Below are 25,905 nucleotides of genomic sequence, written 5' to 3' on the forward strand. Positions count from 1 at the left end.
TTTTTCAGCTCATCATTGCAGTTGTTCCACAGACTTACAGCCTTTGTCGTTATACAGTGCAGTTTTGTATTGGTTCTTATAGATGGTTTGTTGAATATACTGTGGCAACCCGCCACGTTGAGCGCACCAACTCCTCCCAAAATAGGACACCATTTCGTTGGATAAAGCCACAAAAAGGCATGTTTAATTTACAGAACATAAAAGTCTCTCAAAACACAAATAACTTAAACCTCGGGAGGAATCAACGGTCCCCTTCTTCGTGGGTGGAAACCCGTCACCCACGAGGACCGGTCTCTCCTTGCAGGAGCTCCAGGGCTGGGAGAGCCCTGAATGAGTGGAGAAGCGGGCTATTTAAGCCCTGCTTCTCCACTTGTTCTTCAGGTGCTCTCAATATCCTTAATTGGCCTGGGCCGGGTTGCCACACTCCTCCACCCTTTGCTGAAGCCTCGGGTGGCCTTTCGGAGGGGCGGCGGCCCGGTGCGCAGCATGGCTGCTTCTGCTGCCGGCGTGGCTCGTTTTGCGGCCTCGTCTCCCGCGGCCTCGTCTCCCGCGGCCTCGTCTCCCGCGGCCTCGTCTCGGGCCGCGTCGTCTCTGGCGGCGTCGTCTCTGGCGGCGTCGTCTCTGGCGGCATCGTCTCTGGCGGCATCGTCTCTGCTGCGTCGGCTCCGGCTGCGTGATGGTCTGGTTTTGGGGGTGGCTTGAGGTGGGCGTTCCCACCCAAAATGGCCCGTAGCTCGGTCGAGTTGCCCGCATCCTCCACCATATGTGGCAACCCGCCACGTTGAGCGCACCAACTCCTCCCAAACAGGACACCATTTCGTTGGATAAAGCCACAAAAAGGCATGTTTAATTTACAGAACATAAAAGTCTCTCAAAACACAAATAACTTAAACCTCGGGAGGAATCAACGGTCCCCTTCTTCGTGGGTGGAAACCCGTCACCCACGAGGACCGGTCTCTCCTTGCAGGAGCTCCAGGGCTGGGAGAGCCCTGAATGAGTGGAGAAGCGGGCTATTTAAGCCCTGCTTCTCCACTTGTTCTTCAGGTGCTCTCAATATCCTCAATTGGCCTGGGCCGGGTTGCCACAATACATGTTCCTCTTCAATTGTATTTGCTCTCTCTCAGTTGGAACAACTCCTGGATGCCATGAGGCAATTGGTGATTATTTGCTTTAAACATTATTTGAATAGTTTTATAGTCAATCAAATCTAGAAATGTAAGTGTTTTTAGTTGAACAAATAATGGATTTGTTGGTTCTCTGTAAGCGGTTTTATGTATAATTCGTATAGCTCTTTTTTGAAGGATGAAGATCGGGTGTATATTTGTTTTGTATGTGTTCCCCCATATCTCCACACAGTAGGTCATGTAAGGAAGTATGAAGGAGCAGTACAATGTATACAGGGAGGTTTTATTCAGTAGGTATTTGGTTTTATTGAGTATTGCTATTGATTTAGATATTTTAGCTTTAATATAATTTATGTGAGGTTTCCAACTTAATTTGTTGTCAATTAATACTCACAGAAACTTTATTTCAGATACTCTTTCTAGTTCTATGCCATTTATCATGAGTTTCTTTTCTGTGTCGGTTGGTCTATTCCCAAAAATTATAAATTTAGTTTTACTTAGATTCAATGTGAGTTTATTTTCATCAAACCAGATCTTCATCTTGTTCAATTCCTTTTCCACAGCATCCAGAAGCTTTTCCAAGTTATCTCCACAGCAGAGCAAATTTGTGTCATCAGCAAAAAGGACAGTGTTGACAGTTTTTGATAATTCACATATATTATTGATGTACAGATTGAATAATAATGGCCCTAACACTGAGCCCTGGGGCACCCCACATTTAACCTGTTGCAATTGTGATTTATGATTTTGAATTTCGACATATTGTTTCCTGTTCTGTAGGTAGCTGGATAACCATGCCAGTGCAATGCCTCTAATGTCATATCTTTGTAGTTTTTTTATTAACAGCTCATGATCAACAGTGTCGAATGCTTTTTTTAAATCCAGAAATACCCCCACTGCATATTCTTTATTTTCTATTGCCTTAGTGATTTTGTCTACAAATTCTATGATTGCAAATTAAGTAGTTCTCTTTGCTCTAAAACCATATTGTTGTTCATACAGTATGTTATGTTTGGTAATGAATTCATTAATTCTTGTATAGAATATTTTTTCCAGTATTTTGGAGAACTGGGGAAGCAATGAAATTGGTCTGTAGTTTGAGAGTACATGTTTGTCTCCAGTTTTATGTATTGGTATGACTTTAGCTGTTTTCATATTGTTTGGAAATACACCGGTTTGAAGAGACTGATTGCAAATGTGGGTTAGAGGCCTTGCTATACATTCAATTACATTTTTGACAGTGCACATATCAATATCATGACAGTCTGTGGACTTTTTGCTCTTAAGTTTTTTAACAGTGTCAATAATTTATTTTTCCTCAGTCCCTCTTAGAAACATTGTTTCATCAACATTTATGTCTTTACTTTCTACACCATCACTAACACCAGTATTTGGAATTTCCCCGGCCAAACCAGGACCAACCCCGACAAAGAATGTATTAAATTCCTCTGCAGCTGAAGCCATATCAGTGATTGTTTTGTTATTTGGAGTCAGACATGAAAGATTTTGGATATTCTGCCTTTCCACTTCTTTTTTTGATAATGGCAAAGTTACAGAGCATAAAAAATAATTAACAGTATAATAAAATGCTGTGTTTAATGTTCATAAATAAATAGAGTTCATAATAATAAAATGGGTTAAAATGTGTGCGGGTTAAAAGCATAAATATAATACGTTTAATAAAACTATTTACAGTTAAAAGATAAATTAATATAAAGGTCTTTAAGTTTATCAAGTCTAAAATATTTGTGAATTCAAGAGGAAGAAGCCGTGTTTATGTTTAACTTAAAGGGGTAGTTCGGAATTTTGGACATAGGGCCTGATTCCCAAGTGAGCATTGGTATTCTATATCACTGGAGACAGTTTTCAACACATTTCATTCAGTCCTTCTAGTTGCAGAGTTCGCTCGTGCTAGGCTAGCGCACGGCAACGGGCAATGCTAGCCTGCTATTAAAAACAGTCTTACCCACTCCACAGTACACCCGAGGTAAATCAATTATAACGCCAGACTATAGATTTAAATGTCTGTGTTGATAGAATAATGTTAGAAATAAAACTAACCTTGCATCGCATGAATCATCGAGGGACTACTTTCTCAGCAGAAGCGGAATTTTACTATGCGCTGGTTAGGTTTGTAACCGAATCACGACAGAAGAACGTAAACAGAGAAGCGTGGGACAGAAGCGCAATTGAACGACTAGGCAACATGATGGTTCAGTGTGCTTTTAGAAATTGTAGAAATAAACGGTACAGATGGGCACCACAAAGTTTCCACCAATTTCCAGTGCGAGATCCAGAAAGGACTCAACTGTGGCTTGTTGCTGCTGGCTTGGACATCAAAACACCGGCTCGTACATGTACGATTCGTTGGATACAACAAATTCCTCATAATCGTCTTCAAAAGCAGATGCATCGCTAACTCCTCCAAACGTGGGCATATCTTGTTAATTGAATACGCTTATAGAATTCCTTCGTTCACTGTAGGCTACTCTGCGTTTGTAGCAATGACAGCGGCAGGTAACCTAGGTATCAGTCCGCCGCTGCCGTAGCCTACGTACAGGAATATAAACACTGCTGCTGAGACCCCGCAATTCCCTCAAAATGCAATGCAATGCAAGGTTGGTTTTATTTCTAACATTATTCTATAAACAGACATTTAGATTTATAGTCTGTCGTTATAATTGATTTACCTCGGGTGTACTGTGGAGTGGGTAAGACTGTTTTTAATAGCAGGCTAGCATTGCCCGTTGACGTGCGCTAGCCTAGCACGAGCGAACTCTGCAACTAGAAGGACTGTATGAAATGTGTTGAAAACTGTCTCCAGTGATATAGAATACCAATGCTCACTTGGGAATCAGGCCCTATGTCCAAAATTCCGAACTACCCCTTTAACCTTTTACCTGTCACACGTAAATCATTTAATTTGTTTTGTCTTTGGTTGTATTAAAACTTCACAAGCCAATCCGAATAAAGTCTCAACGTGTAAAGGGCGGGACTAGTGCAGCAGGTTAGCGTGGGGAGTAGTGAGCACATGTAGAGAAAGAAACCTGACCGGACTGAGAGCTAAGAGGAGGCATCGTAGTGTGGGAAGCAGTTGAGTTTTATCGTGAGGTCGACTACTCGTGGTCCTGATTTAAACTTCTTTGTGACCTGCAAAAAGGTGAATACGATGTGTATGCCTCCATTGTGCTATATCTAACTGTTATAGTAACGAAGAGTACTGGATGTGTAACGCGGTTAGCGAAGTGCTAGTTAGCGGTAGCATTCTGTGTTAATGTGCCCGCATATCGTAGTTTTGTATTGTGACTTAAGTTAACGCAAAGCTAATGCTAGTTCGATATGAAATAGTGTTTGATATTATGGCTCATTGGATAATATGCAAAAAGGAGTTGGACGTTGGAGAGAGAGGGGTTTCCAGCAGATGGCCCTGCTGTTTCTGTGTTTTCTTCCTTGTGACTTCGCCACCGCCATTGCCCACGTGTGTGTTTGGATTGCCACCGCCATTGCCATTATCTTCGTGAGAATATCATCCCCCAATCCCTTTCTGCCCCTACTAATTACACCCTGGATTTCGTGAGTACTGACCAGGCGCGTCGTTAGCAATTGAAAACATCCGGGGCTTTAGCCCGGGGGGGAGCACCGTCCTGACTCCTGCGTGCTACGGTATCTTAATTAATTAATTAATTAATTAATTAATTAATTAATTAATTAATGTATCGATTAATTAATTAAGGGCGCCCCCAATACATAGGTCGCCTATGCCGAGCGCCAGGGCAAAAATAAGACATTAGAATAGCCTATATAGCCTGCGTGCACCTACCCGATGTCAAGAAGCCATCGCTGCTCCGACGGACCTTTCTCCCCCAGCCAGGCAACGGCAAGTAAGTAGTGGTCTGCTTTTATGTTTCATTTTTAAGTTATTACTTATTGTCAGTGTAGGTTTAATGTTACAGATAAAAACATGCTTTATAATTTAGTCAGCATTTCAGAGTTCTAATGTTTTCCCGGAATATGCATTCCTAAACTGTTCACGTCAAGTTCTCTTTAAGATCGCATGAGATGATATGTGCTATCGCGCGACCTGTAACCAGGAAGTAAACACTCGCTTGCATGAAATGATATGCGCTATCGCGCGACGTGTAACCAGGATGTAGATTTAAATAATGAAAAAATAATCTTCCCAGACTGTTTCTGTTACTTGCTTATGCTGTATGCAAGTTGTTTAAGAAGCTTATCTCCATATAAATCTGAGCTGTACATGAATCTGTTAATGAAGTCTCATTTCGACTCCTTCCTCCACTTCACTATTCATGTTCTGTTGCTTGCAGTTAACTACAGCCGCCCTTCCTGGGTAACGCCACCACCAATCCCTGGTCATCCATTGAAGCCATCTCTCTCACTCTGTACAGTCACACTGTTGCCGCTTCATTCTCATTGTCTCATAATCTCATTATTATGGCTGCTGTGGATGCTTTAAAAAATAAACATTTTTCTCTTAGGTAAAATCAAACCAGTGGGATGTTAGATTGAAAACCTCCAAAGCAATGTATTAAAAATTGAAAGACAGTCCTATGTGAAGTTTCTTTTTTGGGGATTTTCAAAATGAGGTACCAGAATGGATTGTCAACCCACTGTTTCTCAACCCTCTCTGATTATTACTATGAGTAGTAGTATTGCATGCATAAGTGCGGCCGCTGTCACTCAGGTTTGTTTTGGTTTGACGCAGACAGCATGGAGGCAGAACAGACCGCAGAAGTCAACGCGATCGTCTTCAATGTTGCTGCAACGATGCAGCATATATTCAGAAGAGCAGCCAGTACTTACGTGTATGAAAGCAGCTATATATATATATATATATATATATATATATACTTTTTTTTTTTTTTTTTTTACGGCAGAGATCCGGGGCTGAGCCCAAAAGATCCGGGGCTATAGCCCCGAATGCCCAGGTCTAACGACGCGCCTGGTACTGACTTACACATGCACGTGCTTTTATTTTGAGCTCAACGCTGAGTGAAGCGGCCAGTACAGTTTTTAGGCCCCACCGCACACAAGCTTCAAATCAGGCCTGCAACGGGTTAACCTCATTTAAAGTGTGTTGTTAATTTGATTGTGTGTGGTACATTGAGTTTGCATTGTTGTAAATTGGAGAATCCCATGCATCTGATTTTATTTGTTTTCTTTTCCTAAAATACGTTCAACTAGTATTTCATTTTGTGAATGAATACTTTTACATTTAAAATACAGTTGTGGTGGTCATTTATTACAATTATCTAACAGTAACATATGAATCAAAGTTGTAGTTTCCTACAACGAGCCCAGGCCCAGTCTTATTGTATTAACCACTCTAGATTTATTATTTAACTACATGGGACAAGGGTTACACATTTAATACATTCCATGTATTTTTTATATTGTTTTTGTTGTCCTCCAGTAAATTGCTATAGTGATCCATTTTGCTGTGTCATAATTTTTGTTAGTTTATTCTTATATGTCTTTTATTTTTGTTCTGCTTCTGTTCTTTTCCTTAAAAAATCTTTATATAATGAATTTTTCTTCTTACATGCTTTTGATATTCCTTTAGTTATCCATGGTTTCTCAGCATATTTTAGTTTCACCATTTTCTTTACTAGAGGACAATTTTTTTCATACAGTTCTGCTACAATTTCCAGAAATGATTCATAGGCTTCATTTGCACCTTTAACATATACCTTGTTCCAGTCTTGTCTCAGTAGGTCTTCTTTAAAGGAATTAATAGCGTTTTGTGTTTTATGTCTGGTCATTTTGACCGTTGTGGTGTCTTTTTTTATCCTCGTACAGCTCTGTATGGTTGCGAAGACTGGCAGGTGATCGCTTGTGTCATTTATTACTAAACCACTGTGAACTTTCCTATCCCAGACATTTGTGAATATGTTGTAAATTAGTGTAGCACTGTGTGTTGTAATTCTGGTTGGACGTGTGATTGTTGGATATAAGCTGTTGCTATACATTGAATCAATAAATTCTGCTGTTGAATTGTGTTCTTGCGGGTTTAATAAATCAATGTTGAAGTCTCCACAGACAAACACAATTTTCTTGTTATTTATGTTGTGATATAGTTCAGCTAACTTTTCCTTAAATGTGTCAACACAAGAACCAGGTTTTCTGTACACACATTGCACACACAGATTTTTCCATCTCAATTTCAACAGTAATGCATTCCATGATGTTGTCCAATGCAAATGTCATTTTACTGGCATATTTACTTTTGCAGCTGGTATCAATGTATAGTGCAACACCACCACCCTTCGATTGAGTCCTGTTAAGAAAAAACATTTCATATCCCTCAATATCCACCATGTTACTTGTCTCTTCACTAAGCCATGTTTCAGTTATTGCAATGATAGTGAATTTTTTGTCCAGTTGCCTTAAACAATGTTTGATTTTTGATAAGTTTGAATTAAGGCTCCTGCTATTAAAATGTATGATGGATATTGACCCGTCCATTATTACACTTTTTCTGAATTGTTCTTCTGTATAATATTCACAATGGCTGTGTGTGTTATTATAAAAATTGTTTTCAGGATCAATGTCATTTTCAATGTCTTGCGGTTTATGTTCTGTGTATTCAAAACATTTCAAATCCAGTTTTTCATATTCTGTTGATAGATTATAGTCCGAATTTGTCATGGTAGTTCTAGGTGTGTTCATTTCAGTGTGTATTCAGTTACCTTGTGTTTTTCAAGTTTATGTTTGAACTTGACCCCCCCCCCCCCCACCTTGCGTAATTTGGTTGTCGTGTTCCCCAGACTTGCTGAAACTGTCAATTATTACCAGAATTTCATTCGACACCAGAGGCGTCCCTAGGTTTCTGAAACATCAACTTTATTGTGCATGCACATTTTTTCATAATGCTTTACCTAAATAAACAAAATACGCAGCTTATGATAGCTTTAAATAGCTACCTGACTGTTGTGCTGCTTATCCCCAAACATCTAAAGTTCCATTCAAGTTATTTCAGAGTAAAATTAATACAAGTGAGACAAACCTTATATATATATATATATATATATATATATATATATATATATATATATATATATATGGATCTGACTGGGGAAAGGATAGGTTAATTCACTTGAGGTGGTAAACAGTCTGGTTATGTTTTTAAACTGTTTATTCTCTTGCCAGAAGAACTATGGAGAAGGACTCTGCTACATTATTTTGAGATGCTCCTGGAATCCCCATTTTCTTTCTTAATAACCAACCACCATTAGTGACTAGAATCATTTCATCACTTCTAGATCATATTCTGGGCTAATTAAATTATATCCGGGTCTTTAGCCCCGAAAAAAAAGCCTAGTGACGCCACTGTATCATTTCATTATAAAATATTGTATCCAGAATTGCTTTTTGAAATCAATGCAATCCTCTGTAAATAGACAACTTATTACTATCAATTGAAAATCTTTTAAGGTAAAGTCCGGAAGAGGACAGAGGGTGAGAGCTTGCAGACCTGAAGAACTACAATTCCTCGCACAGCGTGGGCACCCTTCTTTCTCACCCACTCATCCAAGACGCTTGTATAGTTGGCCCTGGGCTGCTCAGTTGAAGGCTACAGGGAACGAGCCAGAGGGCACTTCCTGCCTGGGACTCAGGGTACTAGATATCGGTGGAAAGGCTTCCCGCACCCGCCTCATTTGGGAATGTTCCTGGTCCGTCCATCATCGACTTCATTCTCCGCAGTGACTTCAACCCCTCAGCTGTCTCTACCGGTGTCAACCCCAGCCATGGATCTTAACTTGCCCCTGGTGCTATGGTCACACAGAACTGCAGTTCCAGAGTCACCACGCTGCCCCCGCTCTAACGATCGGACCGGAGGCGCGGACCCTAGTGACCTGGTGTTCGGACCTCCTCCGGGACCAGGGAGGGGACGTTGTCAAGGGGGGCCAGGTGTGGGTACACGCTCAGGAAAGGAAGTAGGGGGTCTACCCAAAGCTCAGCGACCGGTGGCCTGGGCAATGCATAATGCTGGCCAGAGTGATAGATGTCCACAGGGTGGGCGCTGGTAAGAGGCCACAAGGTGGTCCTACATCGTGACTGTCTGGCACCCTTCCAGCCATTGCCAAAGAGAGCTCGGCTTGTGCTGAGCCAACACCTGGATCGGACACATCCCCTGTTGTGGTACCTGAGCACACAGGGCGCCTCGCTACCGAGGCGCCAACGACGCCCTGCTCTGCACCTCCAGGCCTTTTGTGATGGTTGCACGGGTTGCTGGGGTCAACTGCATTCTACTAAAGGTACCTATGTTTTTGCTCATTGTTTTCGTCTTGCGTTGTGGAACCAAAGTGGGGGTCTCTTTTGGGAAAGAGCACTCTGTGGTTTTACGGTGTGGAACACGTTCCTAAGGAGGAAGGCTTTTTTCTGGAAGGCTTTTTCTGTGCTCGCATAAATTATTAAACACTTTAAGGTTAATTCTAAAGCCTGGGTGTTACGTTCATCGAAATGCCTCAGATCATTTCAATATATTAACGCTATGCAGTAGGCTTGTAGCGCCAACTGCTAACGAGATGAACTGAAGCGACTCTTGGATTATACGTGGTATGTGTTAATTTATGTGTTATGTGTCTGTTATTGTAAACCGTTATGCAAGCTTTTCCTGCATGCATTATTTTGAATATTTAACTGTCAGGAGGAGGGAGGGGCTTTGCGGGGTGATAAAGGAGGAATTTTGAATTGGAGACTCAGAGAGCATTTCATCTGTGTATTGATCGCAAATAGTCTTTATTTGCCATGGGTTAGGGCTAAACGGTAATACTCTTGACATTACATTCCTCTGTCCCCAGCAGGATCGCTACAATTCATAAAACAGCTATAATTACAGGTCTATGAATGTAGTTTACAACTATAGATGCAAAAGGAGGACTGTGTGTTATTTACTGCACGTCGAAGCGAACAACAAACAGACGGCTGCAGATTTAGAAATGGCAGAAATAAAATTCTTTGACTACTGTACGACTAACTAAGATGTGTTGTGCTGCAACCCCGGCCCTAAAGTCTGTGTTCTACCCCCAAGCAGGGACATTTTTGAGGTGTAAAAAAGGAACAAGGAATTAGTTTAGAACCTGTTTCCTGTGGTGGAAACATGGCTTTAGACATTTAAACAGTAAACTTTGGTCACTTGTCAGCTTCATCAGCTTATTCCCTTTCAAAAAAATAATGTGTTCATCTTTCAAGCATCATTAAAGACTCCAAGTCCCTCTGTCATGACTTTGTAAGATCAAAATTCTTGTAAAACTGCTGACCCATGGTATTATGTTTATTCAAAATAAAATAAGTAACTTATTAAAATAAATAAATAAGACACTAAGTCCCGTCTGACACCTATTATCAGCTGAGGGCGTTTTCATGAGTCTCATAGTATTAGTACATGTTGTACTTCAACGGAAAATTTGCACCCATGTCAACTTTTTCTGCTCCTTGCACCTTATCATGCGTCGCAGCATCACTAGCCCTCTGCCGACTAAAACATGAAGCATTTCAAGAAGAGGCATAGATAGAATCGCCTTGTGGTCAACTGTCATTTAATAGACATCTGACAGATTATGTCAAGGTATTAAAATGAATATTATTATTATTACCTGGTCATGTTATTACACAGCTGGAAATCGTGGATTTTCTGATAAAGACTAGCTAGCCTTTTTGACAGACAAAAAACTATGTTAGGTGCGCTCGTCCTGCATTTTTGGTTTTGTCAAACAGGAGACTCCCACCCACACATCAGAGGTTAGAGATTCCTGCAGGAAGGTTGCGCTCGATTTCACTAGCCCATTTGAGCCTGTTCATTGCAACATCCATTCTCTCATTGGTTGTGTAAAAAAAAAAGGTTGAATATTAGATTTGAGGACGAAACGGTAGGGTGGGCTAAGGCAAGTTTTGGGTGGGCTTGAGCCCACCCAAAAAAGGTCTAGCTTCGCCACTGGTATGAAACATGGCTGACCTTAGATCTTATGAGGCCTTACAGCTCGAATAACAATTGTCATTCTTTCGACTGCATTCAAATGCAGGGGAGGTCTAATATGAGTTCAGCTTGTCAGCTGACACTTGTCTTTCTTAGTGTACAACAGAAGCAACATCCCATCATCCACAACTTAAATCTGGCAAGAGCACGCTGGGACATTCATAATGACAGCCAGGCGTCCGGGAGGGAAAGTGACGAGACAGGAATTATTTCAGATGAATTTGTATTCAGAGGAAGACCTCTTGTATGGCTTTGTAAGATGCCTTAGAGGACTTGGAGCATTTAAATACCAGGTCTCTTTGTCACAGCTTTTAACAGATAACGCTGAAGACATTTGCAGGCATTGTAGTGGTCAAGACTATTAAATATTAAAAGCATGGAAGAGATTTTCCCAATCTTTCCTGGACATTCATCTTTTATAACATGCTATGTTTTTAAATGGATAGTAGGCTGATTTTGTATTTTGTCTTTCATTTGTCCATAGCTACACCAAGAGATTAAATATGAGTATGCTGACTTTAAATCGTTCCTCTTCGGAACCAAAAACATATGGGATAACCATATTTGATTATCTTTGATGGAGATTACAGTTCACAAACCCTCACTATTGTGTTGATCATCTACAGTTAACATAAGATCTGATCTACAATGCAATTAAAAGCAAGAGGCATGCTGATAAGTCAACATCAACATCAACAGGTAGCTTTGCAAATGCTGCGCCACCCCCTCAAGGGTTTCATGGTGTCTGCATACATGTAAACCAGAATTGTGTTTCGTACATATGAATGGTAACACAGATGGCTTGTCTCATATTGTCTAATTGCCGTTTCATTTTTTGGATATTCGTCAGTAAAATAAAGGTGGCAAAACCACGACATGACTTGAGTGGAAAGATGGCTCAGGACCTGCCGTCACTGGAGGCCCAGTCAGCCAATCACAGGGGTGCTGTCAGGCATCTCCTCATATAAGAGAGGGAAAGAGTTACGCTTTGTCAGATACATGTTTGAGAGAAATTCCGGGTCATTGACGTCATTTGTTCAATTTGGACACCTTAAGTGCTGTGCCGATGATTCCATTGCTCAAACTTTTCTAGAGATTCCAGCTCTATATATTTATATATATATATATATATATATATATATATATATATATATATATATATATATATATATGTAAAGACAGTAGTTTGGTATAGCCTTCCAAAAATATGATATGAGAGCAAGACAATCAAAACATGCAAACTTGCCTGCGTTACTAATAATTGGCATGCTACTTTGTACTTTATGATTAAATCAAGAATAAAAAAGGGAGCTGCCCTCTAGAGGCAATGCTACGACCAAATTGAATGCCAGGTTTATGGTGCCCTCAACAAGAAATAGCCTTTTTCTGTATTTCTAGTAAAAACAGGGATATTGGCGGTCACAAGCACCAGCATAAGATAAGCGCCCAGTCTCTGCAGCTTAAACAAAACTATCTTATGAAAACAGTGTGGATGGACCGTGCTCAAAGCAGCTGGTGAAAAGTCACGCCAAGAGAGGGGTATTGGAGGCACAGAAGGCAAAATGATAGGGGGAGGAAAGGACGACCGAAAGGAGCAGAGGGTGGGGTGTGGGGGCTGATGGGGAGAGGAAAGTGGTGGTTGAGGCAGGTCATCTCCAAGCTTATCCAGACAAGGAGCAATGCCTCATGTCTGGTGTTGGAAGGGTGCTGCAGGCAAAATAGACAACGAGCCCATAGAGGCTTGTCACCAGAGATCAGATCCATTTATTCTACGGAAACTTTACTTTGACTAACTTTTAATGGACAAGTTCAGATTTAGAGTGCCTCCTTTTATTACATCAGTGGTGGACCAATGATTCCAATACATCTTCCTGTTGATCTTCCCCTGCTTCCCTAAGGGTCATACAGGACGAAAAATGTAAATACATCCACAACATTTCGGCACTTTATTATCAGAATTGGACCAGGAACTGATTTTGTCTAACCCTGTCATCAAATTTCTCGTATCCTTATTATTATAATAAGGATAATATAACTATTTAAGTTATATTTGGCTGCATGGGCTTTCGTTACGTCTTTGTTTAATGCTTGACTTTAAACAAACTATCAATTTAGATGAATTCATTATTCAAACCTCATCATTTGAAAGGAAATCTGAACACAAATGCAGGCACAAACTTGAGTAGCAAGTCAACGAAAAACCAGATCCAAATTCTGGCAACACCCAAGAAAATGGCAGGGTAAACTACAAAAACTGCTTACAAGACGAAAGACACACCAAACCCTACATGTCTATGAGCAGGCTTTAGGTGCTGCCCTATGACTGCTGTGTGAAAAGGGTCCATGATCATGTTTCTGCCTGCCTACTCCTTTCTATTAATTTCCCAGCCTGTCTATCTTTAATTAAAGAGACTCACCTGGGATCTTTCTTAGACCCCTGTATAATGTGAGCTGGATATTTTCCAGTGCATCAGGTGGTCACATTTAAATATATAGGAACCAAATTGGACATTAATGTTCTTATCATACCCCTAGGTCAGGCTTCCATTTCCTCAACTTAAATAGAAACCCAAAGCAAAGGAACAGTAAGCTTTTTAGCCCACGCTCCAATGCTCACAGAGATACGATAACTGCAAACCACCAATAATACTATTCGGATTAATATTCATTTCAAACGATCCAGTGTGGGCACATCAGCGGTTAGATGTGTATCATCCGGATTGGCTTTCAATGAGACGCAGCGGAAGACTCGCTTTATCACATTGAAAACAGCACACTAGGGAAGTGTTGGGAAAGTGCACACTTGCAACCTTTTTAATGTCAGCTGCAAGCCGTTCGACAGCCCCAACCCTCTCCAGATTATGTATTGAGGAGCCAGCCCACGTTTGATGTATGAAATGCACTATGCAACATACACTTGCGTATTATAACAAAAACATAAATAAAACAAGATGTCCCCCCTCTTTTTTTTCTTGATTCTAACATTAATTCTAAACAGCATTTTAAACAGTAGCCTATAATAGGAACTGCTCAAAGGTAAATCAGCGTAATTTAACACTGACTGTAGCTTTTTATGGGTAAAGAAGCAACGGTGAAGGACCGTACTAAACGCCCTATCCATTGTATGGGTCTGTAGAGTGCTAATCAAATCAATCAAATGTATTTATTAAGCACCTTTAATAAAAAGGTAATTGGTTGGGGGGAGATCTTGTGTTTTATGTATGTTTTTGTCATGCCTGTCTACGCTTCAAACTCGTGCATACTGCAGAAAATATGCAACAGCGCCCCCTGGGGTCAGGCTTTTCTGACCCCAGAAACACCGGCCGCTGGTCCGGGGTTTGCTCTCGTCACCGTGGCCTTCAGTGCCACCTTGTGGTTAAACATTCAATTAATGTATCGTCAGGTGCTGCTAGGTGCCTAAACGTTCACCACATAGCCGCGAGGTGCCTGAACGACCGGTAAAGATGTCCCCTGTGTTTACTGTGCCATGCGGTACCCATTAATAGTAGGAATGCTTATTAACATTAATTTAGGTCCACTTTGCACAGGTGTTTTGATAATACCACAAAAGCTCTTAACTCACGCACACACAAGGATTTATGAGAAAATAGTTTAATGAATTCAAACATGTCGACCTTGACCAATGGATCCTTCCATATTTTATACACTGTATTTAATATAAAATACATCATACATAAATGAAAAAAACGAGTTGACACGAGTACTACGAGTTGACACAAGTTGATTCAGGGTAATCCCTGCAGACAACCTTACCAGCCTACAGTGCAGAGAAAGAAGGATCACCTTCACCCAGCAATTCAGCATTCGGCAGCGGTCCTTTTTAGCAGACCACACTAGGAAACCTTTGGAGGTTCTTGCGCTCTTCAAAACAGTAGCATGTCTCAGCGATACTTAATCACCCCCAACAGCCACATAAAAGTGTGTTCAATAGACAGCAATGCATGTTGACTCTAATCACCTACCACTTGACCTACGATACAAACAAGTATACATGCTGTTCCAAACTACGTTCAAGAAGTAGTTCCTGAACGCGCTTCCCAGTCATTGCGAGGACCAAGAGATCCTTATGTCACAGGGGTGCCAAGCCAACATGTTGTCACCCAAAGTGTTGCCACGCCCGCCCCAAAGATCATCACTTCTTCTGGAAGAACCCCATGATGGAAGCCTGCTTGGTGCCTTTGTTTGCCGGGGGCGATATCTTCTTCTTAGACTTCTTCTCGTCCTCCCTCTTGCCGGTTGCAGCCCTCGCGGGCACGTTGGACGCTTTGGCTGACGGGACGTGGTCTTCGCTATCCGAGTAGGATTCGCTCTCGTAGCCTTTCTCCGTCACTACAAACGAAAGGAAGATAAGCAGAGGCTTAGAGATCAAGTGCGAGCATCACAGGACAGCTTTGTCTTAGGAGGGGGGGGTTTTAGGATCTAATCCAGTAGTAACCGCCAGGAGATAAGCATCCGGGCTAGGGCTGTTCCTCCCACTCGCTCCTTTTATGCGGACCGCAGCGCAGACACGCTTCCCATCGGTTTGAAGCAGCGGGTCTTAAACGGACCTCAAGACAGCTCTACCGTAACCGAGTCGGACTCGCATCGACGAGTTTGTGGGCGAATGCCACTGGCTTCCTCCACACCGCGGTGGTTACAATTGAACCTGATCTAGAAAATGAAAAAAGGTAGAAAAAAAACCGACAAAATGTCTGCGTCACGGCAAACCGATTGAGACGTGTTCCCTGGTTCGGCGGGGAGGGGGCACGGTGGCACGGTGCCACCACGAAAATCTTTGGGAAGAACCGTTCCAAATGAACGGATTAAGACGCACGGATTCAAAACCACGCTCAGAAGCAACTTTGGAAAATGTAAGTCAATTGAGGTCACATCAAAACAAATGAGTAGAGTTGCTTTCTGTTTGTTTCTTCAGAAATGCGTTTGTTCTGTGAGATTCATGAAGCATTAGAGAGGCCTATAGGACACACACACACACACACACACACACACACACACACACACACACACACACACACACACACACACACACACACACACACACACACACACACACACATATCCAGTGAAACCACATATTCGCAGCAACACACTATTTGGAGAGTTCTTCGTTTGAAATATCCCCATTACTATTCTGGGATACAACATTTATTTTCTCTCGGAAGCATGATGCAGCACAGTCACTTTGCACTTTGCAGGAGCCTCAGACAGTTGCCAGGGGTAAGAGACTCTACCAGGTTCTGCGGGAACAATGTCGGCTGGTCTCAGAGAAAGGCTAGCCTGTCTGTTGCTGTCAGAGTGGAATCTAGACGCTGTGAAGACCTTTAGTCCCAGCCGAACCCGGGGGTGGGCTACAGAAAGTAAGTGAAGTAGTGGTACTACTCAAGAGGGACAAAAAGTGCCTTCCTTTAGCCTCCAGCCTTCTTTTCACAATCATCCAAATTCGCCTCACAAAGTTGGTGAACCCAATGAGTTTGGGTTATGATCAGTTAGTAGGCGGTATGAAAGTGAAGTGAGACAATGTGATTTACGCCAGGGAAAACACCATAAAATGTCCGTCAGGCAATAAGATGTAATTGAAGGAAAGATTTGTCTTACGGATTTTAAAAAGGACCACAGTGGAGGGCAATGGTAGCAAGCTTGGAGCTTGGCACATGCACCAATTGCTCAACTTTTTTAGTTTCATTGTCAGTTTTTTTGTCTGTAACTCAAAGCAAAATCACAGCTCCGACAGGTAGAGATGAAGGAGTCCTTTCGCGGCATGGTTTTGGTCCAGAGTGGCTCTCTGGACCAAATGACGATTATGTTGAAAATAAACATGCGGTTCAGTCCATTGCTGCAGTATACAGCTGGCATTGACCAATCGTTCTCCTAGAGGCCCTCAACAGGGGATTCATGTTTGTAGAAGTGAAATCCCTGTACATGTTGATGAAGGTGACCTCGAGTTTAACCAATCGGATCGGAAGTTCCTCCTCAGCCCCAATCAGCACCTCACAAGTCATCTTTTGAGAGATGCCTACCTTTTGTTGCATACTTGCATCGTTTATGGTTTTCATACAACAATCAGGACGGTGAATTTACTACGACATTACTATGAACGGTTGGAATCCAACTGAGACATTCTCCCTGGTGATTAACACCTGAACCTCGCAGCAGCTGTTGTGCGGGTGAGGTCCAATGATTCAAAAAGGAAAAATCGACTCACCAATGCATCCTTCTTCATCCATAAAGGTATGCGACTTCATGACTCTCCTCCTCTTCCTCCTCTTGCACTCCTGAAGCAGGAAACAGTAAAATCCATATGACACACCCAAATATAACCATAAACCATAAAAAAAAGGTAACTACAGCTGAATAATAATGTTTTAGTGGCAAAGGGCTTTTAAAGATTAACCAACAACTAACAACCGTAAGAGATTTTGCCATCTATTGTGAAACACTGTTATTATAATCGGGGGGGGGGGGGGGGGGGCAGAGTGAGGCAATTGCAGTGCACCACCTGTTACCAATTTGAGCCAATGAGTAACAGTATACGCGATCTCGGAGCCAGCAGTCCTACGTTAATCAGGAATGCTGGGGGGAGCCGGAACATAGTCAGGTCGGGAAACCCAAAACTTTTTACCAAAGATGCAAAGGGATCCCTGCCACAACATGCAACTAGCAACATGATTGTTCAACACAAATATGAAGCGAGAGAAAGCATAACGCTCTGTTCCCTCAGATCTGAGCCTGTCTGCTCCCAGACATCAGGCATAAATCTAAAGTGAGATGCGTGCGATTACAGTCGATGCGAAAGCGTGCATCTTGGTTTTGACTGCGCGGCTTCCCGTCTCGTAATAATGAGTGAGAAGCCGGTGGGAGCGCGTACGTTAGGCTGCGAAACAATCTTCTCCTTCAGCAGGCGCTCCGGGGTTGGCGGGGGCTTCCGCATCTCCTGCTGCTTCGGGGAATCTGGAATGACTGAAACAAATGGGTATGTTTCAGTATTTTCATACTTCTCAGGTCGCGGTAGACCTTCCAAGTGGTTGCCTGTTCCAGTGAATCGAGTAGTTTTAAGACGGACAAAACAGGCAACGGAGGATCTTCTGCCCTCTGCTCAATAAATGAACAGGATGCAAATCTGTACGCATCTCACTGCAATGTCATTTGTTGTTAGAACGCTTTCCACGCCCCCACAAAGATGCGTGTCTCAGTCGCAGACATTCATTTAAAATTCAAGAAGTACGGTCTCACAGTTTTGTGTTGATAAAGCTTCCGGAACAACAATGCATACATAGATACTAGGGATGGGCATAATTAATCGATGCTCGATAATTGATCGTTAAGAAATGCGTAGATCAATTTATATTGTTATCGATTAAAAGGACGTTGTGTTGCATACTGTGAGTCTTGAAGCATTTAATTGAATATAACCCTGCCGACTGGTGGAAAGTGAATGGAAGAAGGTTCCCCAGGCTGTCAAAGTTAGCGCGACAATACCTCTGCATCCCCGCAACTTCGGTCCCGTCAGAGCGGGTGTTTTCTGCTGCTGGACTGACAGTTACAAGGCTGCGTTCGCGTCTGACCCCCGAGCATGTTAACATGCTTATATTCCTAAACAAAAATATGTAGGCTGGAGTTACTGTATGCTATGGACGACAGTCACCACCGTATGTGAGTCGCTCTTTTCTTTCTTAATGTGTTGACTCTCGCTCCGCTTGGTGCCTCTTGGAGTCGTTACATTTTGCCAAAACTGTGATATTTTAGCAACAAGTCCAGCCTTATATATGTTCAATAAGGTATTGCTTTTAGATAGACTAGTTCATGCAATTGTTTGTAAATGGGTGGCTCATCTTTTTGTTGCGAGCCTTTTCCGCGCGCCGGCTGCAGGCATTATATGTCGGCCTTTCCCCCCCCTTTTTTTTCATAACAGTTATACAGTTTAATGCCCACTTTTAGCCTACTGCCTTTGTTTGATTATTGTTGTCCGATAAGTTCGCTACTTATTGTAATTGGAATAGGCTACAGATTTAGTCTTGTTGAATCGTTTCCAAACCTTTAAGAGCGCCTGTAGGCGCATTGTTCGGACTTTACGAGCGCCGCATAGGCCTATAACCTATAATGCCTGTATTTATTATTTTAAAACTGTTAAACAGTTGTAGGTCTTCAAGTTAACTGTATTGTATTAATTTTGGCCCATACATTATTGTTGGAATAAAGATTTCATTGATAAAAACATCAGAAAAAAAACATAGAAAAAAGTTAATGATTAATCGATAATTGATCGATAACTCTAGCGATGCTCGATCAAGAAAATTTCTTCAAATGCCCATCCCTAATAGATACAGAAAAATACAAAAATCATAAATTAAGGGTTAAAATCTCACAAAAAGGGAGCTCGAGACTCATGCTCCTCACAAAGTATTTCACTGCTCCCTGATTGATGGGTCAATCAGTGGGAGAAAATGAGGCGGGTGGGGGGGGAGGAGAGGAGGAAGGGGCCTCACCGTCATCATCATCACTGCTGTCAGACTGAGGCTTTTTAATCCTGCGTCTCTTCTTCGTCTCCATCTTGTCCTCCTCGCTGTCCGACGGCTCCTTGCGCTTGGATTTACTTTTCCAGAAGAAAACAAGAAGACACTTCACGTCAACGCCATCAAATGTCAGACAATAGGAACCGGCTGCACGCAGCTAAATGAAAATGGGAGTTAATTGTGACAATGCTCAATTGTATCATTATAACTAGTTACTTGCATTACTAACTAGTCACTAGTTGGAATGCAAACTAGTGACTAGGTGCAGAGTGGAAGCAGGGATGGTAAATAGAAGCGAGGGGCTCGATTGATTAGGAACGCTACAGCTCAACGTTGCTACAACATTGCTAACCTTCTATTGTTTATATACTTTCTATTAGGCGTTCATCACCCAAAAAAAAATCTACTCTCATATAGACGCTTCACATACGTCATCCTAATATAGTTAACACAAATAGTTGTTTTGCAACCCCTAAGTATACATCATGCGGCTATTCATTTACATATGCATTTATCCTAGGACAAATACAGGAATTCATACAGAACAAGCACACACACCTCCTTGCGTTTGGCTTGGCCTCCTTAACCTTGGCCTCCTTGGTCACCTTAACCTTCGCCTCCTTGGGCTGAGTCTCCTTAACCTTCACCTCCTTGGGCTGAGTCTCCTTAACCTTCACCTCCTTGGGCTGTGTCTCCTTAACCTTCTCCTCCTTTGGCTGAGTCTCTTTAACCTTCTCCTCGTTTGGCGTCTCTTTCACTTTCTTCGCTGGAGGGGAGGACTCAGATTTATCCTTCACCGAGGACTCAGATTTATCCTTCACCGAGGACTCAGATTTATCCTTCACCGAGGACTCCGATTTATCCTTCACCGAGGACGATGACGTCTCCTCTTCCTTCACCGTTTTCTCTGCTCGCTCTGGTGAAGTTAGTTTCACAATGTTTAGTACAATACTCAAGAGTCAAGAGAAGTGATTCAAGAGTTACATAGAAGGGATTGATGGTTTGAAAAGTATGCTGCCTGTGACCGTTTTGTGGGCCATTGGCAGTTTACCTTCAACACCTGCACCATATTATGGGATGTGAAAGGTGACCTCATCAAACCACAAACACAAATCATGTGCTCTGATTCTCATCAGCAGAAAAATATCCCATCGTCATTGAGCCATTAGGCCTTCCTCATTAATTATTAATTAAATAAGTGCCTTGTAGAATTATCTGACAAGGGGCTGGGCGATATGGAAAAATATAAGACTCAATACTATCCAACGATAATATTTAATTATTGCCCGGGTCTAATCTGAAGTGATTGAAGTTAAGAAATTCATGTCAAAGTGTTTATGAATACAAGTTAAGGTCTTCCTTCACACACTGTTACTTACTTGTCGCTTGACTCCCAAAGAAGTTGCTCATAGTACTGCCCTTGGAGGCTGACTTACTTTTGGACACATCAGCCTAGAATACAGAAGCACAGCATAAGGATAATATTTAGGTCAGCATTGTTGGCAACTCATAATTCATAAAAGCCTCCTCAACTTTATACATTATATAAAAAACCAAAAGCGAAAGTTCTACCAAACAGTTGCAGTACAAAAATGTGACATAATCGCTGCCGTGCAACGACCCACAAAGCTAGTCATCATCCGACTTAAACAACATTACAAACACAAAAGTGAGCTGTACAATACCGTAGTAGTGTCTTCCTTTTGCTCCACCTTTATCTCTGTTCCAGGCTCCTGCTTTTTGGGAGCAGCCTTGCTCGCAAACATTCCCATGATGCCTTTGGGCTGCGGCTTGGCGGCTGGTTTCGAGGCGGTCTGGTTGCCTGGCCCGTCGAAACTAGGAGCTCTGATCTGGTTAGGATCCGGCGGTGGGAACTGCAGGCTGTCGCCCGCCGGCCGCGCGTCCCCTGGCGCAAAGGGGACGGCGTCGGCACACTTGATGGCGCTGTACCTGCAGAACGCAACAGAGCGCGATCGCTCGGATTAACAAAACACACGTGGCTCCAGCCTTAAAATACATGGAATGGTTCTGCTGAAGGCTCTCGAGGACTCATTAAAGACACAGCCACGTGAAAAAGAGTGCGTTTGTGTTTGTGTGTCCGTACGTGCTTGTTAGTAGCAAGGTCTCAGACCTGATGTTTAAACAACGGGGATTTAAATCAATGAGTGAAAGCCTTATCCTTTAGCGAAGATCAAGCCCCTGCCGATTCTTTAATGACATGTCTTTGAATTCAATGTAAAAATCGCTTTGGATAATAAGGGTGTCTGCCAGGAAACAAAATGAGTAAAAACAAAAGAGAAGCTCTTCTTTCGCAGTGGGCTGAGAATGTCGATGCAGGACACGATTAGTTTCAGAGCCACTGGTCGGAGAGCAAGATGGTCAGATAGGTCATCCTTTATCATGGGGAGGGTATTCTCTCTCTCTCTCTCTGAATGTGCGCATCGGTCTGTCTCCTGGGTCAAACCAGTTAAACACCAAGTAGAGTTTCGATCCCCATGTTAAGATGCTTGCACACTTCCCAGACAAAACCAGAAAGTCGGCCGAAGTCAACTAACTTCAATCTGCTAGTCGCAGACTGGAACCCTGTCCCCCCAAAAAGCCGACCAGCACCAACAGGTCTATCTCTCTGGCCCGATGTTTGCGTTTGTTGGGCCAGTGTGTAAACGCCAAGACAGACGGTGCTATCTCTACTGGAGGCCCAGGGCTCCATCGCTCCAGCAGAGCTCCGGAGCCTGGGAGAAGGTCTGCCAAGGTGTGGCTGTTGGCCCGAGACCTCACTAAGCCGCTAGCTCCTTCGTTCAATACGTCTGAACGTCGTACCGTGACAGTTCATGACGACAGACAGAGGAGACAAAAGCAGACAGCATATTAGGGTGCTTACACGTCATCTTCCGGAAAAATGTTTTTGCACGTGACATTTCAACACGGTTAAATTAAACTAATTTTTCCAGAAAAAACAACAACTTTAACAGAATTACTAAAAAGGTCAGAAGAAAACTGATAAAAGAGGGTCTGGAATTTGAGTGTGTGTGTGTGTGTGTGTGTTACTCCAGCCAAGGTAGTAAACGACAACAAGTAATGGACATTGACTTTTTGTGTCTGATGACAACTTTTTTTAGATCCGGTTTTCTTGACAGTAAATCCTTGAAATGTCCTACAGTGTGTGTGTGTGTGTGTGTGTGTGTGTGTGTGTGTGTGTGTGTGTGTGTGTGTGTGTGTGTGTGTGTTAGGGCTGTCACTTTTTCCAAAAATGAAATTCGAACGAATTTCGAATGTCCATAATTAATTCGAATACATTCGAATTAATCCCCCCCCCCCCCCCCATAGAACACGACAACAGTCTTGATTTTTTATGTTGCTCTCGTATACCTCACATATACCTACTGAATTCATAACAGCACAGGATAAAAACACATCTTTGATAACACATTTGTAAACACAACAAGAGGAAGCTCCGACACACAAGTGCGGCTGTCTTTTACACATTAACAATAACTGCTCGGAGCGCGATATGCGGAGCGCATGTCGTCCATGGCACACACAGCCTATATAAACGAACAATCTGTGAGGCCGACCTCCAACACGGCATGCTGCTCTTTTTATTCCTTACGGAAAGAAAATTACAAGTAGTCTCGCAGCTCTCCGTTACCGTTGCAGCTGCTTGTGTCAGCCGTGCTGTATAAGTCCCCAAACAGGCTGCCCATCGCGCCCAGCGCAGCAGCGGACTTTTCTCCCTGTCGTGTGCGATCAGTGTCGGTCTCCGTTTCAGTGAGCTCGTGTGAGAGGCTTTCAGTCACGAGATGTTTCTGTGCAGGGGAAAGGTGGACTAACCGGGAGAAGCGGGGATCCAGGAGGGCCGCTTTATTGAGGAGAAGCCACTCGCCGCTCTCTTCTTTATAGCGCATTTTTACAGTTCGAATGGAGAATTACACTTCGAATTCGAACTTTTCACCCCACCTTCGAACGAATATTCGAACTTCGAATAAAAAGTGACAGCCCTAGTGTGTGTGGAAGGCAGAGGCTGTCAGCGTGAGGAGGGACACGTACCTGCTGCAGCTGTTCAGGTTGTCTTTGACCGCGTCGTAGTCTACGCTGTAAAGAGGGCCGCTGTCCTTCAGGGAAGCTTTCTGGACGCTGTACACGTGGACACTGACCGTCAAGCTCATCTTGGACTTGACATCTTGAACATGGGTGAAGAAAAACATGTCATTGAAATCACATTGAGTGACTGGTTGCTAGGAGGTTAACCACAGTGCTAGCCTCCTGGCAGCTCATTTGTGTGGCACAGGTAGTCACTAGGCTGCGTGTCAGGTGGTGGGCAGTGAGAATAGATCATTAGCCTACCTTCCAACTGCTCCTCTCTAACCACCGTCACCTTGTGACTCTAGGGATTGAGTTTGACAAGACGTCGATCAAAACATTGGCACCACCAAACAAAGAAGGCTGCTTACATCCACACATAAGCCATGCAGAAGTGACTTATATTGTTGGTTGGCTCGCTTACCGTGTTTCCATTCTCGACCCATTTACCCGTCACTAGGTATGTAGCGTGGAGCGGAGCTGAGCTCTCTTTTCTTTTGTGATCCAGGTAATGGAAGAGCATTCTGTAATAGTTTAAAGATTAGTTTAATGATCCAAATATAAACATCAATCACAAAGGCTGAAACCCACATGCGGATATTAATGCGACTTACTGTTTCGCTGTATTTACATGGACCCCGAGGGTAAGACTAAGCCATTTATAGGTCACCTTAGAGACAAAGAAAACAGGTTAACATTCAAGGTACAATATTGATCAGAGGTAAACATCACATTTTACACACCGATCATTTAGCTACTTTCGGATTACTACGCGCATCATCAGCAACCCAGAATGTGTTGCAAAGTGTCAGTAAACACGACTGTCATCATGATTCGTGTACACTGATCGCTACATAAATGCTGACTTACTATCTTGTTGTGATCGTTGACATATTCGTCGATGTTATCTAGATAAAGCTCATCCATTGTTTACTCCGTGTCAGGTTAGCAACTAATCTGCTAACTTCTTGCTGTGGCTGTCGTACTGCGCGGGAACGAAAGTCATTATTTACTTCCTGCTCTACGTCATGTGTGCACTGCAGCGTTTCCTTTTCTTTCCAGGTGCCACAGCGCCCTCTAAAGGCAGCAATGGGCTATTGCCACATAAAGAAAATTCCAGGAAGGCGCACCGAATATTATGTGCAGTAAAATAGGCAACACATTATTATTGCTTTTTTTTTTATCAATATTTCTCTGTGCATATTGTCAAAACGTATTGGACTATGGCACACACACACACACACACACACACACACACACACACACACACACACACACACACACACACACACACACACACACACACACACACACACACACACAAACACACACACACACACACACACACACACACACACACACACACACACACAAACACAAACACACGCACACAGTAGCAAACAGTAGCAAACAGTAGCAAAATAGACAACTCAGACTTGCAGAATCAAAATGCAAATCATGGCTGGTACCGATAAAATCATCTAATCCAAAATGCACAACTGGGTCTTACCAGAATAGCCTCTATAATTACCACTACAGTGTCCGTGGACAGGCTTGTATTAACCACACTGCATAACAAGTCCGTCTGTACGGCAGAGAGACAACATCAACGGCACCCCGAAGATAGAAAATTAAATGCTGTTTTAAACTGAAGATTTAATGGTGCAGAGGGTAGAATTGGTTGGCATCTCGCGATACAGTCTTGGCAGAACTGTAATATTATATTTTCATTCTATTTTTTTATAGTGTGAGAGACTAAATAACCGATTGCAATTTAGAAATCTATCAAGGACCTTCATCACTTGACCTTCATCACTTCATCACAGAAATTCTTGTTCCTACAACCAAAATGACCTGTTTATTAACAGTAATGAAATATAATCAGAATCAGACACAAACTCAGACATCTTTAAACGGCATCATCCAATCGAAACAAATTATTTTTTTGTTTTCAGTCTTTTATTATGATGGGCATCTATAAAAATAAGGCATTCCTACGATAAAATGTTGAGCATTCACTACACCATGGTTTGAAACGGCACAATTCTCTGTAATTGGCTCATTGTTTTCTTCACAACCACATCCTCGCGGTCGCTGATTACTCCTCTGACTTTCCCTTCGAAATACAGAATATTCTATTGAAAGTTGGCCCTGTGATGATCTGCATTGC

The 25,905-nt window shown here is 42.5% G+C and overlaps 1 protein-coding gene and 2 long non-coding RNA genes across 7 annotated transcripts in view; 2 read left to right on the top strand and 1 right to left on the bottom strand.

Moving 5' to 3' along the window:
- Positions 1-4,018: 4,018 nt before the first annotated feature.
- Positions 4,019-5,696, top strand: LOC132462470 (uncharacterized). Its single transcript, XR_009526849.1, has 2 exons — positions 4,019-5,005; positions 5,453-5,696. It is a non-coding gene; the product is annotated as an uncharacterized LOC132462470 (long non-coding RNA).
- Positions 5,697-9,057: 3,361 nt separating this feature from the next.
- Positions 9,058-25,905, top strand: part of LOC132463714 (uncharacterized) — a 31,349-nt gene continuing 14,501 nt past the window's right edge. For all 4 annotated transcript variants that reach the window (XR_009527116.1, XR_009527115.1, XR_009527113.1 and 1 more), the window contains exon 1: positions 9,058-9,403. This is a non-coding gene — a long non-coding RNA (uncharacterized LOC132463714). The remainder of the gene's footprint in view (positions 9,404-25,905) is intronic.
- pold3 (polymerase (DNA-directed), delta 3, accessory subunit) lies at positions 14,721-24,773 on the bottom strand. Of its 2 annotated transcripts, none has more exons than XM_060060011.1 (13): positions 24,606-24,773; positions 24,350-24,405; positions 24,160-24,259; positions 24,000-24,039; positions 23,703-23,835; positions 21,341-21,605; positions 21,035-21,107; positions 20,511-20,571; positions 20,214-20,438; positions 19,629-19,735; positions 18,011-18,093; positions 17,348-17,417; positions 14,721-15,474 (listed from the first exon to the last, which is right to left on the bottom strand). In XM_060060011.1, exons 1-13 carry the CDS (start codon positions 24,660-24,662, stop codon positions 15,278-15,280), a joined length of 1,467 nt encoding a protein of 488 aa, XP_059915994.1. In that variant the 5' UTR covers positions 24,663-24,773; the 3' UTR covers positions 14,721-15,277. The 2 variants fall into 2 exon arrangements, with proteins under 2 accessions (XP_059915994.1, XP_059915993.1); XM_060060010.1 differs by having other exon boundaries at positions 18,011-18,102; positions 24,606-24,770.

This window comes from Gadus macrocephalus, chromosome 8, assembly GCF_031168955.1.
Source record: "Gadus macrocephalus chromosome 8, ASM3116895v1".
In the NCBI taxonomy this organism is placed as follows: Eukaryota; Metazoa; Chordata; class Actinopteri; order Gadiformes; family Gadidae; genus Gadus; species Gadus macrocephalus.

Bases quoted from the DNA above. Each gene is read 5' to 3' on its own strand.
- pold3 (XM_060060010.1), bottom strand. From the start codon at position 24,662: ATGGATGAGCTTTATCTAGATAACATCGACGAATATGTCAACGATCAC. The intron at 18,103-19,628 runs GTGAGGCCCCTT...CATTTGTTTCAG, and splicing joins CAGCAGTGATGATGATGACG to TCATTCCAGATTCCCCGAAG. The intron at 15,475-17,347 runs GTGAGTCGATTT...TTTCGTTTGTAG, and splicing joins GGATGAAGAAGGATGCATTG to TGACGGAGAAAGGCTACGAG.